The 14,561-nt window shown below is 41.0% G+C and overlaps 1 protein-coding gene across 5 annotated transcripts in view; it reads right to left on the bottom strand.

The window, feature by feature from the left end:
* Window positions 1-14,561, bottom strand: part of RERE (arginine-glutamic acid dipeptide repeats) — a 476,263-nt gene that overhangs the window by 262,253 nt on the left and 199,449 nt on the right. For 4 of the 5 annotated variants that reach the window (XM_033228494.1, XM_033228492.1, XM_033228495.1 and 1 more), the window contains one exon: window positions 9,856-9,981. The exons of the other annotated variant lie outside the window; for it this stretch is intronic. In XM_033228494.1, the coding sequence (XP_033084385.1) occupies window positions 9,856-9,981 (126 nt within the window). The remainder of the gene's footprint in view (window positions 1-9,855; window positions 9,982-14,561) is intronic. 5 annotated transcript variants of the gene reach the window in all.

Here is a 14,561-nt window from a genome sequence, read left to right as displayed (position 1 = left end):
AAATGGAAAAGGATGAGGCAGAGGCCTCTGAAAGGAGGGCAGAGGCAGAGCTCCATCTCCTCACAGAGGAGGTCGGGAGTTGTCAATTTTGTTTCCTTGTGGGGGAAGAGGAGGTACCAGGCAATAGCAAGTTGAGGACAAAAAAAAGAAAGAAAGAAACAAAGGAAGGAAGAAAGTCCATGTATCTGTAAGGTGGGCAATAAAGGAAGGATCTTTCTGTATTTCACTACATTACAAACTCAAACCAGCATTTATGAACTTGACAAAAAACAAAAAAAAAAACCTGTTTATGTTTATAGAGAAATGCATTCTGAAGTCCAAACAACTGGCCACACAACAATTTCTAAACCCTTCCACTACTACATAAAACACCTACTTCTGTGCTAAACTGTAAGGCAGAGTTTCTCCTTCAAGAAAATCTGTGACGCTTGGGATTGAGGTTTATCTTACTTAAGAAAAATCTCAAGAAAAGGGTTTGCCACCCATACAGCTGATAATTATTTGTAATCCTAATGGATCAATGGGAAATTGTACCACAAAATCTCGTCAGTCAATATAACAATGTCTCTACTAACTGCAGTAAAGTAAAATCTACAGTTATTCCCTTGAAAAACAGGACAAATCAACTCTTTCTCAACTTTTTTTCTTTCCCCCGAGATGGAGTCTCACTCTGTCCCCCAGGTTGGAGTGCAATGGCATGATCTCGGCTCACTGCAAGCTCCGCCTCCCAGGTTCAAGCGATTCTCCTGCCTCAGCCTCCCAAGTAGCTGGGACTACAGGCATGCACCACCAGGCCCCACTAATTTTTTGTATTTTTAGTAGAGATGGGGTTTCACCGTGTTAGCCAGGATGGACTCGATCTCCTGACCTCATGATCCACCTGCCCCAGCCTCCCAAAGTGCTGGGATTACAGGTGTGAACCACCAAGCCTGGCCTTCCCAACTTACTTTAAGAGGTAACTAAAGGTCGGGTGCGGAGGCTCACACCTGTAATCTCAGTGCGATTGGACTGGGAGGCCAAGGCAGGTAGATCACCTGAGGTCAGGAGTTCGAGACCACCCTGGCCAACGTGGTGAAACTCCTTCTCTACTAAAAATACAAAAATTAGACAGGTGTGGTGGCACATGACTATAATCCAGCTACTCAGGGGGCTGAGGCAGGAGAATCACTTGAACCCAAGAGGCAGAGGTTGCAGTGAGTCGAAATCATGCCACTGCACTCCAGCCTGGGCAACAGAGCAAGACCCCATCTCTAAATTTAAAAAAAAAAACTAAAAAAACTGAAAAAATAGATTTATCTGTATTACCGGCAGCATAAAACAAATTTATGTTAATACCAAACTTTATTTATTTATTTATTTATTTATTTATTTATTTATTTATTTATTTTGAGACAGCGTCTCATTCTGTCACCCAGGATGGAATACAGTGGCATGATTACAGCGCAGTGTAGCCTCAGCCTCCTGGGCTGAAACGATCCTTCCACCTCAGCCCCACAAGTAGCAGATAATTTTTGAATTTTTTGTAGAAACAAGGATGAGGAGGGAAAAGCCGAAAGGTGGGAGGAATAGAGTAACTAAATCAGCTAGCATGATGGAAACACACGCCCTTCTGTCCTTTTAGACAGCATGTTTCTTGAAAATAAGTTACTAGTTCCTAAAAAAGAACACAAAAGCTATTTACAGGCTGAAAATCTAAGATTTTCTATTCTCAAATTTTCCTTTAGAGAATACATTTTGGGATGAAAGGGAAAAAATACATTCATTTTAAGGGGATGGGCAAAGTACCTGATAAGATCTAATCGTAAAACATAAGATCAAAGATAAGAATTGAAAATGCAACTTCCAGGCACCAGGCATAATAATTTATATAGACTCTAAAAAAGAATTAACTTTACGTATATTACTTAAACTTCACTCCACTCCTTAGAAACATTTAATATCCTTGGGAAAGAGTACCATCTCTTCTTCCATTGAAGGCCTTGATATTTACAGAAGATATTGCCAGCCAGACGCAGTGGCTCACACCTGTAACCCTAACCCTTTTGGAGGCTGAGGCAGGCGAATTCCTTGAGCCCAAGAGTTCGAGACCAGTCTGGGCAACGTGGCAAAGCCCCGTCTCTACAAAAAATTTAAAAATTAGCTGGGTATGGTGGCAGGCGCCTGTATTCCCAGCTACTCAGGAGGCTGAGGTGGGAGGATCATCTGACTGGGAGGTCGAGGCTGCAGTGAGCCATGATCAGGCCACTGCCCTCCAGCCTGGGCAACAGAGGGAGAGACCCTGTCTTTTAAAAAAAAAAAAAAAAGGCCGGGCGCGGTGGCTCAAGCCTGTAATCCCAGCACTTTGGGAGGCCGAGACGGGTGGATCACGAGGTCAAGAGATCGAGACCATCCTGGCTAACACTGTGAAACCCCGTCTCTACTAAAAAATACAAAAAAACGAGCCGGGCGAGGTGGCGGGCGCCTGTAGTCCCAGCTACTCGGGAGGCTGAGGCAGGAGAATGGCGTGAACCCGGGAGGCGGAGCGTGCAGTGAGCTGAGATCCGGCCACTGCACTCCAGCCCCGGCGACAGAGTGAGACTCCGTCTCAAAAAAAAAAAAAAAAAACATATTCCCAGCAAAAAATAGTATGATATCCTAAAAACAAGGTTAGATTAAATAAAACCACAAGCTTACTTCCATGGCCAGAAATGTCTCTGGCAATTCCATTGCTAAAAATATTCCGGAGAATTTGTAAAGCCTAGAATAAGCCCCGCATATTTGTTTAGACTTTTTTTCTTTCTTTCTTTCTCTTCTTTTTTTTTTTCTTGAGACGGAGTCTCGCTCTGTCGTCGAGGCTGGAGTGCAGAGGCGCAATCTCGGCTCAATGTAACCTTGAACTTCTGAGTTCAGGCAATCCTCCTGCCTCAGCCTCCCGAGTAGCTGGTACTAGAGTCCGGTACTACAGCCACACAACACCATATCCGGCTTTTTTTTTTTTTTTCTTTTTGAGATGGAGTCTGACTCTGTTGCCCAGGCTTGAGTGCAGGCTTGAGTGCAGTGGTGTGATCTCGGCTTATTTGCAACCTCTGCCTCCCGAGTTCAAGCGATTCTCCTGCCTCAGCCTCCTAAATAGCTGGAATTACAGGCGCCCACCACCACACCTGGCTAATTTTTGTATTTTTAGTAGAGACAAGGTTTCGCTATGTTGGCCAGGCTGGCCTCGAACTCCTGACTTCAAGTGATACACCCGCCTCAGCCCCGCAAAGCGCTGGGATTATAGTGTGAGCCACCATACCCAGTCTAACATTTTTTCTTTTTTTTTACTTTGTGTAGAGACAGGGTCTGGTCAGAGACTGGTCTGACCAGTTCAAGCTGATCTTGAACTCCTGGCCTCAAGCAATCCTCTCTCCTTAGCCTCCCAAGGTGCTGGGATTACAGGCATGAGCCACCACACCCAGCTGTTCAGATATTTTTCAATCAAATAGCATGGAACAAGGTCTGTGCGAAGTGACTTTGTAATCTTAGCAATTTGGGGTACTGACACAGGAGGATCCCTTGAGACCAGGAGTTCAAGACCAGCCTGGGTAACACAGGGAGACCCTATCGCTACAAAAATTTTAAAAATTTTTAAATTTTAGGTAGCACGCACCTATAGTCCTAGCTATTTGAGAAGCTGAGAAAGGAGAATCACCTGAGCCCAGGAGGTCGGGGCTGCAGTGAGCCAGAATGGTGCCATTACACTCCTACCTGGGTGACAGAGTGAGACCCTGTCTGTAAAACAAACAAAAAAAACCCCAAAACATGAAACAGCCCAAGAAAGGCAGGGCTGAAGTCCTAACAGTCCTCTAAGTAATAAAGAGCAATGCACTATCCCTGAAAGGACAAGAAGCTCAATAAAACTTGCAAAGGATCATTAAATCTAATATATGCCTATGGTAACAAAAAGCTGTTTAAATCGTAGGCAGTTATAAAAGCATAGGGTTATTGATATTTGTGATCTAAAAATAGGGCTTGATGCCCCTTTTGGAAAAAAGATGATGAATATGATGAAAAGACAGTCTTAAGAATAAACTGACTGGGCACAGTGGCTCACGCCTGTAATCCCAACACTTGGGTTCCAAGGCGGGAATCACTTGAGGTCAATTTGAGACCAGCCTGACCAACATGGTGAAACCCCATCTCTACTAAAAGTACAAAAATTAGGTCAGGCGTGATGGCTCATGCCTGTAATCCCAGCACTTTGGGAGGACGAGGCAGGACGATTAGCTGAAGCCAGGAGTTCAAGATCAGCCTGGCCAACATGGTGAAACCCCATCTCTACTAAAAATACAAAAATTAGCCAGGCGTGGTGGCAGGCGCCTATAATCTCAGCTACTCAGGAGGCTGAGGCAGGAGAACTGCTTGAACCCAGGAGGTGGAGGCTGCAGTGAGCTGAGACCGCACCACTGCTTTCCAGGCTGGGCAACAGAGCAAGACCCTGTCTCAAAAAAAAAGGAATAAATTAACTGACAATTAGCTTTGATGGGGAAGCAGACACAACAACTGCTCCGGGTGAAAGGAAAGCGGGCCCAGCTGGGTTCTCTGATGCTGGTAGCAGTCAGCGTTGTTATTATAGGTCAGCTGGGCGCTTTTTGAATTTTCTTAATTTGTTACATTATAAGTCGACAACTAGTAGTCATCTTTCATTTAGGATAGCTGGATTAATCTCAACATTTGTATTACCAGTTCTTCTGAAAATCTAGCCGTCTTAATATCTTTCACTAAATTCAAATATAAAAAGTGATCTCTAGTGATCTTTATCAATGGTTATTTGGGGCATACTTAATGGGGAAGTATGCCAAAGCAGGGAAACCACAGTAAATAATCATGAAAAAGTAATGTAGCCTCAAGAAACTTCTGCACCACTAAAAAAGCAACCAGATTGGAGTTCTTTCTAAGCAAGAAGTAGGTAACAAATATAATACAATCAGCATTTCTAAAAAAGCACTTTATAATACATTTTCATTTTTAATTCTTAAATGGTACTACAGTATCAAGCATGAAAAGCACTAACGTTAGAAGTCATACTTACTAATGATAAGTGCCTTACTTAAGTAAAAATAACTCTTTTAACACTGGTTTGACTGAGTTCTGAACAACTGAGTTCAATCAAGCCTCCCACCTCAGTAGCTGGGACTACAGACACATGCCACCACACCCAGATAATTTTTAATTTTTTTGTAGAGATGTGATTTCATCATGTTGTCCAGGCTGGTCTTGAACTCCTGAGCTCCAGTGACCCACCTGCCCCAGCCTCCAAAGAGCGGGGATTACAGACGTGAGCCATCATGCCTGGGCTGATTTGAGGTTTTAAATGACAAACAGCAGAACCTTCACTGTTTTTAATCTTAACTTTTAAATTATTTTCAACACCTAAGCAATCTACTGATAGGCATCCATAGTCAAAAAGTATAGATCCTCGTTCCAGAAAAATGTACACATATAGGAGACTTTGCTAGCAATTTCAGGATGTTCAGACCCTCTAAAACTCAAAGACTTTATGGATTTCAGATTAAGAATGACAAGAATTTGGGCCGGGCACAGTGGCTCACGCCTGTAATCCCAGCACTTTGGGAGGCCGAGGCAGGCAGATCACAAGGTCAGCAGTTCGAGACCAGCTTGGCCAACATGGTGAAACTCTGTCTCTACTAAAAATACAAAAATTAGCCAGGCATGGTGGCAGACACCTGTAATCCCAGCTACTCTGGAGGCTAAGGCAGGAGAATCACTTGAACCCGGGAGGCAGAGACGCAATGAGCTAAGACCGCGCCATTGCACTCCAGCCTGGGCAACAGAGCGAGAGTCCGTCAAAGAAGAAAAGAAAAAGAAAAAGAAAGAAAGAAAAGAAAAGAAAAAAAGAGAAAAGACCAGAATTTGTATAATTCAAGTCTTACAGGATAATAGATAATGCTTAATGTATGCTTGCTATATGCTAAGTATGGTGCTAAGAAATTTAATGAATTATTTTATTTAATTTTTGCAATGCTTTGTCATAGATAGTAGTATTATACCCATACAACAAGTGAGAAAACTAAGAGTTAGAAAGGTTAATTAACATATCCTATGTTACCAAGAAATATGTCAAAAGAAAAAACGTTCCCTAAAGGAAAATGCACAACAAAAACAATGATTAAAAAAAAACACGCCAGGCACAGTAGCTCACACCTGTAATCCCAACACTTTGGGAGGCCAAGGTGGGTGGATCACGAGGTCAGGAGATCAAGATCATACTGGCTAACATGGTGAAACCCCATCTCTACTAAAAATACGAAAAAAAAAAAAAAAAAAAACTAGCCTGGTGTGGTGGAATGCACCTGTAGTTCCAGCTACTCAGGAGGCTGAGGCAGGAGAATTGCTTGAACCTGGGAGGCAGAGGTTGCAGTGAGCCGAGATTGTGCCACCGCACTCCAGCCTGGGTGACAGAGCAAGACTCTGTCTCAAAACACAACAACAACAAAACATAGAGCCAGGTACACTGGCTCACACCTGTAATCCCAACACTTTGGGAAGCCAAAATGAGAGGATTACTTGAGGTCATGAGTTCAAGACCAGCCTGGCCAACAAGGCAAAACACTGTCTCTACTAAAAACACAAAAACTAGCCGGGTGTGGTAGCCCACACCTGTAATCCCAGCTACTCAGGAGGCTGAGGCAGGAGAATCGCTTAAACCCAAGGGGTGGAGGTTGCAGTGAGCCAAGATCATGCCATTGCACCCGAGCCTGCGCGACGGAGTGACATTCTGTCTCAAAACAAAAACACAACAAAACAAAAAAACACTACTCAAATAAAACAGTTCAAACTACCCCTACAATACTATCCTAATTATGTGTGTTAACCACCCAACAGAGGCCAAACACACAAAAAGATATGGCTAAAAGAATTAAAATGCTAACTAACTAATATCCTCACTAGTCCTTGATCTTCTAGTGAGGATGGGTGCAGTCAACAGGAGTCCTGTCCTGCAGAGCCACAACCATGACAATGAAGATAAATGTGCATGTAAGTCCCCTTGAAAGGTTGCAACGTTCCTGCCTTGGCTAGAGCCTCTGTCATGGTGCCATGTGGCTTCTATGTAAATCCGCTGGCGAGGAGAATCATTTCTGACCAGTTTAGGGAGTTTCTAAACTCCTAAACTGTTTAGGGAGGTTCTGGGTAATGTTATCTTTGCCTTCTTACCTCCCTCACTACTCCCTCCCTACCACTGAACGCACTACTTTTTACTAGAAAACATCCAAGCTAACAGAGTACAAGTAAAAATGTTGTCTCTCTAGCAGATAGAAAAATGAACAGGTAAGTTAAAACTTACAAAATTAAATCTGATGAGTTTATTCCATCATTAGTGTAGAAACACACATCACATACCTGAATATGCAAAGAAAATTAAATGATGATGCAATCAATGCTATCCTATAAAAACTAAATTAACAAAAATAGTCTATTAGGGAAGACATCTGGTGTATCACGGCAAGAAATGTTAATGATATTGTCTGCAACCCTGTAATCAATTTTTTCTCCCAGCAGCTCTCTCATTACACTGTATTAGGTCTGTGTGCCTGCAGGATTTATGAGAGCTCCACATATGGGGAAGCTTTGCCAACTGGATCTGATTCAGATCCAGCTCAAATGACTTTGGCAGCACAAAGCATCATTAAAGAACAATCAATACAGTTAGCTTTATGTACCATCATCTTGACAGAAAGATGATTTGTCCTCTCACTACAGAATCTTTCACATCTAAATATAATGTACCCAAGTGCTCCACCAGTCATGAACTTATTTAAATCATCAGTAGACACAAATATTTTTATTGCTAAAAAATAAACACTAGTCATCATTAATTCTAATATTAAAAGTTTACAAAAAAATTAATGTTATTATGGGGAAGACTTAAAATCCATCCAGCAAATCCTGTTGAGTATTACAGTAAATAAAAGTATTAATAAGAGCATCCACATTGGTTAAGAAAATATCAGCCTGAAAGATAAAACCTGCTTTTTAGATATATGTTGAAATAAGACATATCAGTAAATAAGACATATTGGTAACTGGTAACGGCTGAAGCTTTAAAAGTAGGTAGTCACATTGGGAATCTACTAATTTGTCCCTTAAGACGTCAGTCTTTCTCTGGGAATTAAAATTAGACTTTTATCTACACTACACTGGGTTCTCTCTTCTACCGTAAATGGCTATTATTTCAAGAATTCCAAGGTTTGCATAATGTGAAACCCCATCCCCTTTTTTGGTATGACCCTTGAGTAATTATATCAGCAAATATGTAAATATGTTATGCTGTTGCAACAATTACTCCTGATTTGGTTACAATTATCAATATATCATCTCTACTGTCTTGGTCCTCTTCATTTTTCTTACCCATGAATGGCGGCCCTAGCCTCCTACTTGGAACTTTCACCATCTTTCCCCGTTCCACACTGCAAACTGCTGCAGTCAATCTTCTTAAGCAGTGGTCTGCAAGTTGGCTTGCCTAGAATAAAAAAGCTTACACAAGCTCTCTACTACCTATGACATAAAATCTTAACTTTGCTAACCCTGAAGATACTCTATAAATCTAGCCCCATTTTATATCTCCACATCTGCCTCCCAAAATCCACTAACCTGTGCTCTTCAGTGACGTCCTGCGGGTCATCTTCTCACAACTCCCAGACTCGTCAGCCTCACTGCCTGTGTTGCTTATAAGGACAGGCTGCCATGTACACCTGGAAGGCTGCTACACTCAGCCTATCCACTTCTTATTGATGTGTGAAAAACATACCCAGCCCCTCAAAACCTACCCACCTTCACAGAACTTCCCCAAGAGCCACAGCCCATCTGGAGCACTTTCTTTTCTTTGCCCCAAGATACTAATATTCTACACTGCAACTGAACAATTCACCATATATTGACAGTATCTTGCATTGTGTGTGTCTAAGTGTGAGAGACCTTGCTATCCTCTTGTATCATTTGCTAATTCAGTATGAACTGGGGTGCCACAGTCACTTCTTTACACTGACTTCAATGCTTAACTAAAACTACACTTCTTTCCTATTAACCCAGTAGTCATTCAGAATAATAAATACTCGACTTTCAGAAAACATTACCATTAAATTCTCCATTAAGTCCTACCATTAAAGGAAGGAAAAGGAAGACAAGTGTGAACTTTCCTAAAAAGGAGGTGCACTACACGATAATAACCCCTATGATCACCCACACGGGTTCCTGTGCTTTAAGGGATAAAGCACTACAGATACTTCATCATGCTGCCTCTTACACACCCCTCAGGACCACCACTAGTAACAGAGGAATAACCAAGGGATAGCTGTAAGAAGTATAGCTACAGCCTGACCCAAGCCTCTTAAAGTGCTTATTCTATATCTAGCACTGGAGAAAAGCCTCGCTATTTCTGAGCAATACTCTACAAAACGTCACCCAAGAAGACAACACCCAAAATAGTTTAGATTGGTGGGCCATGAGTCCCAGTGAGCCTGGGGAAACGCACATTCCACACTTGAACTCAAACTTACCCCCTTTTTTCCCCATTTCAGTTGCCAACATCCATACTCGCTGCTGATTGCCAGCTCCTGCTCCTTGCAGCAGCCCAGCATGCTCTCTGCTGGTGCCAAAATACCCTTCCACCAAACCCCGCTAACTTCTGGAACTGTCCTAGAGGGGTAAGGCAAGTCCCGTATTTTGCTTCCTCTGTGCATGTACTTGTTACTCCTTTAAAAACACATATAATACAGCACATTTTAAAAGGGGCTCTGGGGAGGGAGGTAATATTCCTATTTTATACCCTATGGGATATAAAATACTGATAGCTTTTAAAAACGGGATTCTCCTTACCCCTACAGGCCCTCTCCCGGCTTCAGAAAGATGCTGTGGTGGCTGTGATGCCACCGGCAGAGAGCATGCTGGGGGGTCACACAAAGCAGGAGTTGGAGATCTGCAACAGGCCTGGGAGTTGTGGACCTAAAAAAGAAAACAGTTTTAAGTTAACGTGCCCAATGCCCCATCATGCCCTGGTTATTAGGGGCACGCAGCACACAAGTCGGTATCTGCAAAAACTCTTCAGCAGATGACCTCTGAAACCTCAGATAATTTGTTCTACCACTAAAGTTAACCTTTTTGCATTAATCAAAGCTGTTACCTTATTTCAGTGTGAACAAACATATGACCCTTCTGGCTCCACACTTTAATCCAGGTCCTATCATAAAGCAGTATGGTGTGTGCCCCTCAAAATAACCAAGTTAAGATGTGAGATAGTGCCAAAGCACAGTTAACAGCAACATGCTATGCTTATAATAAAAACAGAAATGCAATGGCATCAGATAAACACAACCATAAAATGAAACACAAGTGGACAAACTGAGCTTTCAGAAGAGTTTCTAATGACAGAAGCTAGAGGCATAAGACATGTACTTAATAAGGAAATAGGGCATTCGCGTGGCCAAAGAAAGGCCCTGCCATTTTTTCAAAGTTCAAGTTTAACTGTGTAAAGCTGAAGGCAAAGTAACCAGACAAAGGCCCCAAAACAGAGGGAAAAAGACAACAATCGCATGAGTTATAATTTTCTCCAAACGCCCACAAGGTGAGTATAATAAACAGGCACAGAGCATAAAGTTCCAGAAAGACATTACTTATTTTCATAGGCAAAACTAGTTTAGTATGTATCATGTGTCCTTTTTAAAATTAACTTTGAAAACATTTAAAAAACAGGAAAAAAAAAAGACTATAGAACAACTTCTGAAAGCTAGCGCAGTATACCTCAGATAACAGTTTGAATACGTTCCTTTTCAAATATTTTAGAGAGTAAATAACATTTTTTAAACCAATTTCATGTGGTTTTGAATGAACTAAAAAAATCCATAAAATCCCAATATTTATGTAAGAACCTGTCCACGGCTGTCTAAAAATTACAGGTGAACAACCTTTTAATAGGGTGTCCTGTTACATATAATTCCCTTTGAAAAGCAAAGAGTAACAACTTTCTGTAAACAAAGATTTTAATATATTTCATTAACTATTTATTTTTGTAAGTTTCTTAAGCTCCCTCCACACACACACACACACACACACACAAAACAAATACCAGGAAAACAAGCTAATGTTCAGAATGTTTTATCATAATCACTTTCTTTTCTTTTTCTAAAGATTACCATCTAGAGTACATCCTGGGTTCTACATTAAAATGTCTGTGCAGTCAGGCTCTGATTCTCATGGCCTCAGTGATAGTGTAGCTGACAGAGTGTCCGTAGCCATAACCTTCTCACCACACACCCTCTCCCTGCCATCCCCAACACTGCAAACTCCACAGTAAAGATTCAACTGTGCACCTGAATGTACAGCATATTCAATAATTTTTGCCAGAAGCATCAAAACAAAAATGGACTTCTGGTTAATCTCTTCCACTAGGAATATGACTGCCCAAACCACTCAAATCCTCACATTCAAATGAAGGGCTTTAAATCAAAAACACCTGGTAAAGCATTTCCAAACACTTCTGCATTATTTTAAGCATGCAAATAGTTCAAGTAATTATGAAAACATTTTACGCATTTTAAAAAGGCATTTTTTTTTCAAAACAAGTCATTGTTCTTACATACGAAATGAGAAAACGTTGATAGTATCTGTTTCCCTAGTTTTTTTTAGTACTTCTAATAGGTTTTTCTTGGACTATTGAGTTGGTTCTTAATACAAGCATCCATACATACACACGAATTACAAATTTCCAATTGAAAAGAATTAAGTTTGAACAAGACTTTACCAATACTCTTGCACAGTAGATGGCTGCAAATATCAGATTGTCTCAACCTTTCTTAAGCTCCTTTAAAATTAGAATACCTAGAGTTTTCTGCATTGAAAAAAAATTTCACATATAGATAACAATTTTAGTAAATAACATTTTCAGAAACATATTTTATGGAAACACATATAATTAAACAAAACGTTTTCAATAGTTTCTTAAGAGTCCCTTGACCCAAGTAAATTAGAAGAAAATGAATTACCCAATCTCACAGTAGTAGCTAAACACTAAAACTTAAAATCCCAAGTACCCTATCCTGACTGGCAGCCATGAGTGAAGACAAATTGCTGAGAAGCTCAAAAAATGGGACCAATAAAATGCTGGGATAATTTATTCCCAAGGCGTCATTTTGATTTCCACTTACATTAATACCACTCTATCCATTTAGAGGTTGACATCAATATCATGCAAAAAGGATGTGGTGGTTCAAAGAACTTTCAACATCATTACTCCATAATTATGGCAGGAGGGGAAGTCCTCTGACCAAGTGCACCAAACTCAGGGCTGCAGAATTCCATCTTGCCTGGTGTGGTGGCTCACGCCTGTAATCTCAACACTTTGGGAGGCCGAGGCGAGCAGATCATGAGGTCAGGAGTTCAAGACCAGCCTGGCCAACATAGTGAAACCCCGTCTCTACTAAGAATACAAAAACACAGCTGGGGGTGGTGGCAGGTGCCTGTAATTCCAGCTACTTGGGAGGCTGAGGCAGGAGAATAGCTTGAACCTGGAGGCGGAGGTTGCAATGAACTGAAATTGCACCATTGCACTCCAACCTGGGTGACAAGAGTAAAACTCTTGTCTCCAAAAAAAAAAAAAAAAAAAAAAAAAAAGAATTCCATCCTACCTCTTGCCTCTTAAAGAATTAAACAAAATTAGAAATTACAAATTTATATGTGAAAAGGCCACTTGGTCCTTGGATATAATAGCCGAAAACACTTGATAATGAACTTTAATGGAAAGTTTTTACTTCATTATCCAACACTACCCAACAAGTCACAAATGCATAACTGGGTGATACTGACCTTTTTATATGGCACAAGCCAAGAAAGTAAAGAGAAGAAGGAGCTATAGAAATACTCAATTTCGCAGGCCTACCTTGAAGGACTGTCAAAAACAAAACCAGAAACAACTGATGTGCCACACAGAAACAAATCATCATAGCATAAGGCATTTTTCATAACAGTTGGCCTTTTCTGGGAGGTTCACATGTATACTAGGCCTTCATTTATCTTTACTGAAAGTCAGTCATATGGAAAACTCAAAACAATATAATGATGTTTTAAAAATGTTATGACTTAGGCTACATTCATTCAAATTCCTAAAGAAAACAAGAAACTGAATTTTCTTCAAGTATTTTAAAAGAAAGAGAGCTTTATTATTTCTATACATTACACTCTACAGGGTAACGAAAGGTAAGTGAGTAGACTTCTTTGGTTTAAGAGAGAATATTAATTTGTTGTTGATGTGTGCACTGTTATCAAACAACTATTACTAAAGTTTTTAAAAAATACTTATCCAGTGAATTTATTCCACTTAAATGTTACTTCATTCAGCATTCAATAAATACTTACTGTGGACATTACAGCCAGCCAATGTGCTAAGTACACAATATATACATCAGTGAATAAAAAGCATAAACCTAAGGTACCAACTAAACACCAACATCACAGTGTCATTCTATGGGGCACTGGACATTTTTTAAGTTTGACCTTTTAATTTAAAAGCAATCCGCTTGACAAGGTAGGTACTTTATTTATTTTTTATTTTTATTTTTATTTTTTTTTTTGAGACAGAGTCTTGCTCTGTCACCCAGGCTGGAGTGCAGTGGTGCGATCTCGGCTCACTGCAACCTCCACCTCCCAGGTTCAAGCAATTCTCCTGTCTCAGCCTCTCGAGTAGGTGGGACTACAGACGTCTGCCAACACGCCCAGCTAATTTTTTGTAATTTTAGTGCAGACGGGGTTTCACCGTGTTAGCCAGGATGGTCTCGATCTCCTGACCTCGTGATCCACCCGCCTCGGCCTCCCAAAGTGCTGGGATTACAGGCGTGAGCCACCACGCCCGGCCCGGTAGGTACTTTATATCCCAACTTCACAGGCAAATAAAGAAAGTTAAGAGGGTTAAGTGTATTTCCCAAGGTCATGAAAGATGGCAACTGATGGAAGGAGTATGTGAACTCAGACAACCTGATGTCGAAGTCTGAGCTCTGAACCTGGGCAATCTATCATCCCTCATCTCAATCCCAGAATAACAGACCCTAAATTCTGAATTAGCCACGTTCGAATTATGTGGACTTCCTGCCCACCCCCCAACCAAAAACGGGCTCTAATACAAGATTTACCTCCTATTAAACGAATGCCCATTCCACGAATGTCCATACACGACATCTTCTGTGCTAAGTGGTAACAGCCAAGCTGGGATTAAAGAACTGCGGTAGATAATGCGTAAGTCTGATAATTAAGTCACTGTGTGTACACTTGAATGTGTGCACAAAGAGTGTGTGTAATGAAGTCGCTATCTGATACCTCCCAGAATCATCTATGGTTCTAATAAGAAAAGAAGACATAATTACTCATCCTCCTCTTACAAAGGAGGAGAAATAGCTTCTTGTTACTTGCGTTAAGCATTTTGAAGAAAATAAATTTGGTGGAGGGAGGGCAATCTCAATGGCAAGTGGATCCTAAGATGAAGTTAATTTCTCTGCAGCCCTTCTGCTGTACTGTCATGGAAGGCATGAATAAAGGGT

Source organism: Trachypithecus francoisi, unplaced genomic scaffold (assembly GCF_009764315.1).
Source record: "Trachypithecus francoisi isolate TF-2019V2 unplaced genomic scaffold, Tfra_2.0 Lachesis_group12, whole genome shotgun sequence".
Classification (NCBI taxonomy): Eukaryota; Metazoa; Chordata; class Mammalia; order Primates; family Cercopithecidae; genus Trachypithecus; species Trachypithecus francoisi.
Note: the sequence above shows the minus strand (reverse complement) of the source record. Positions and strands in the feature narration are given on the sequence as shown.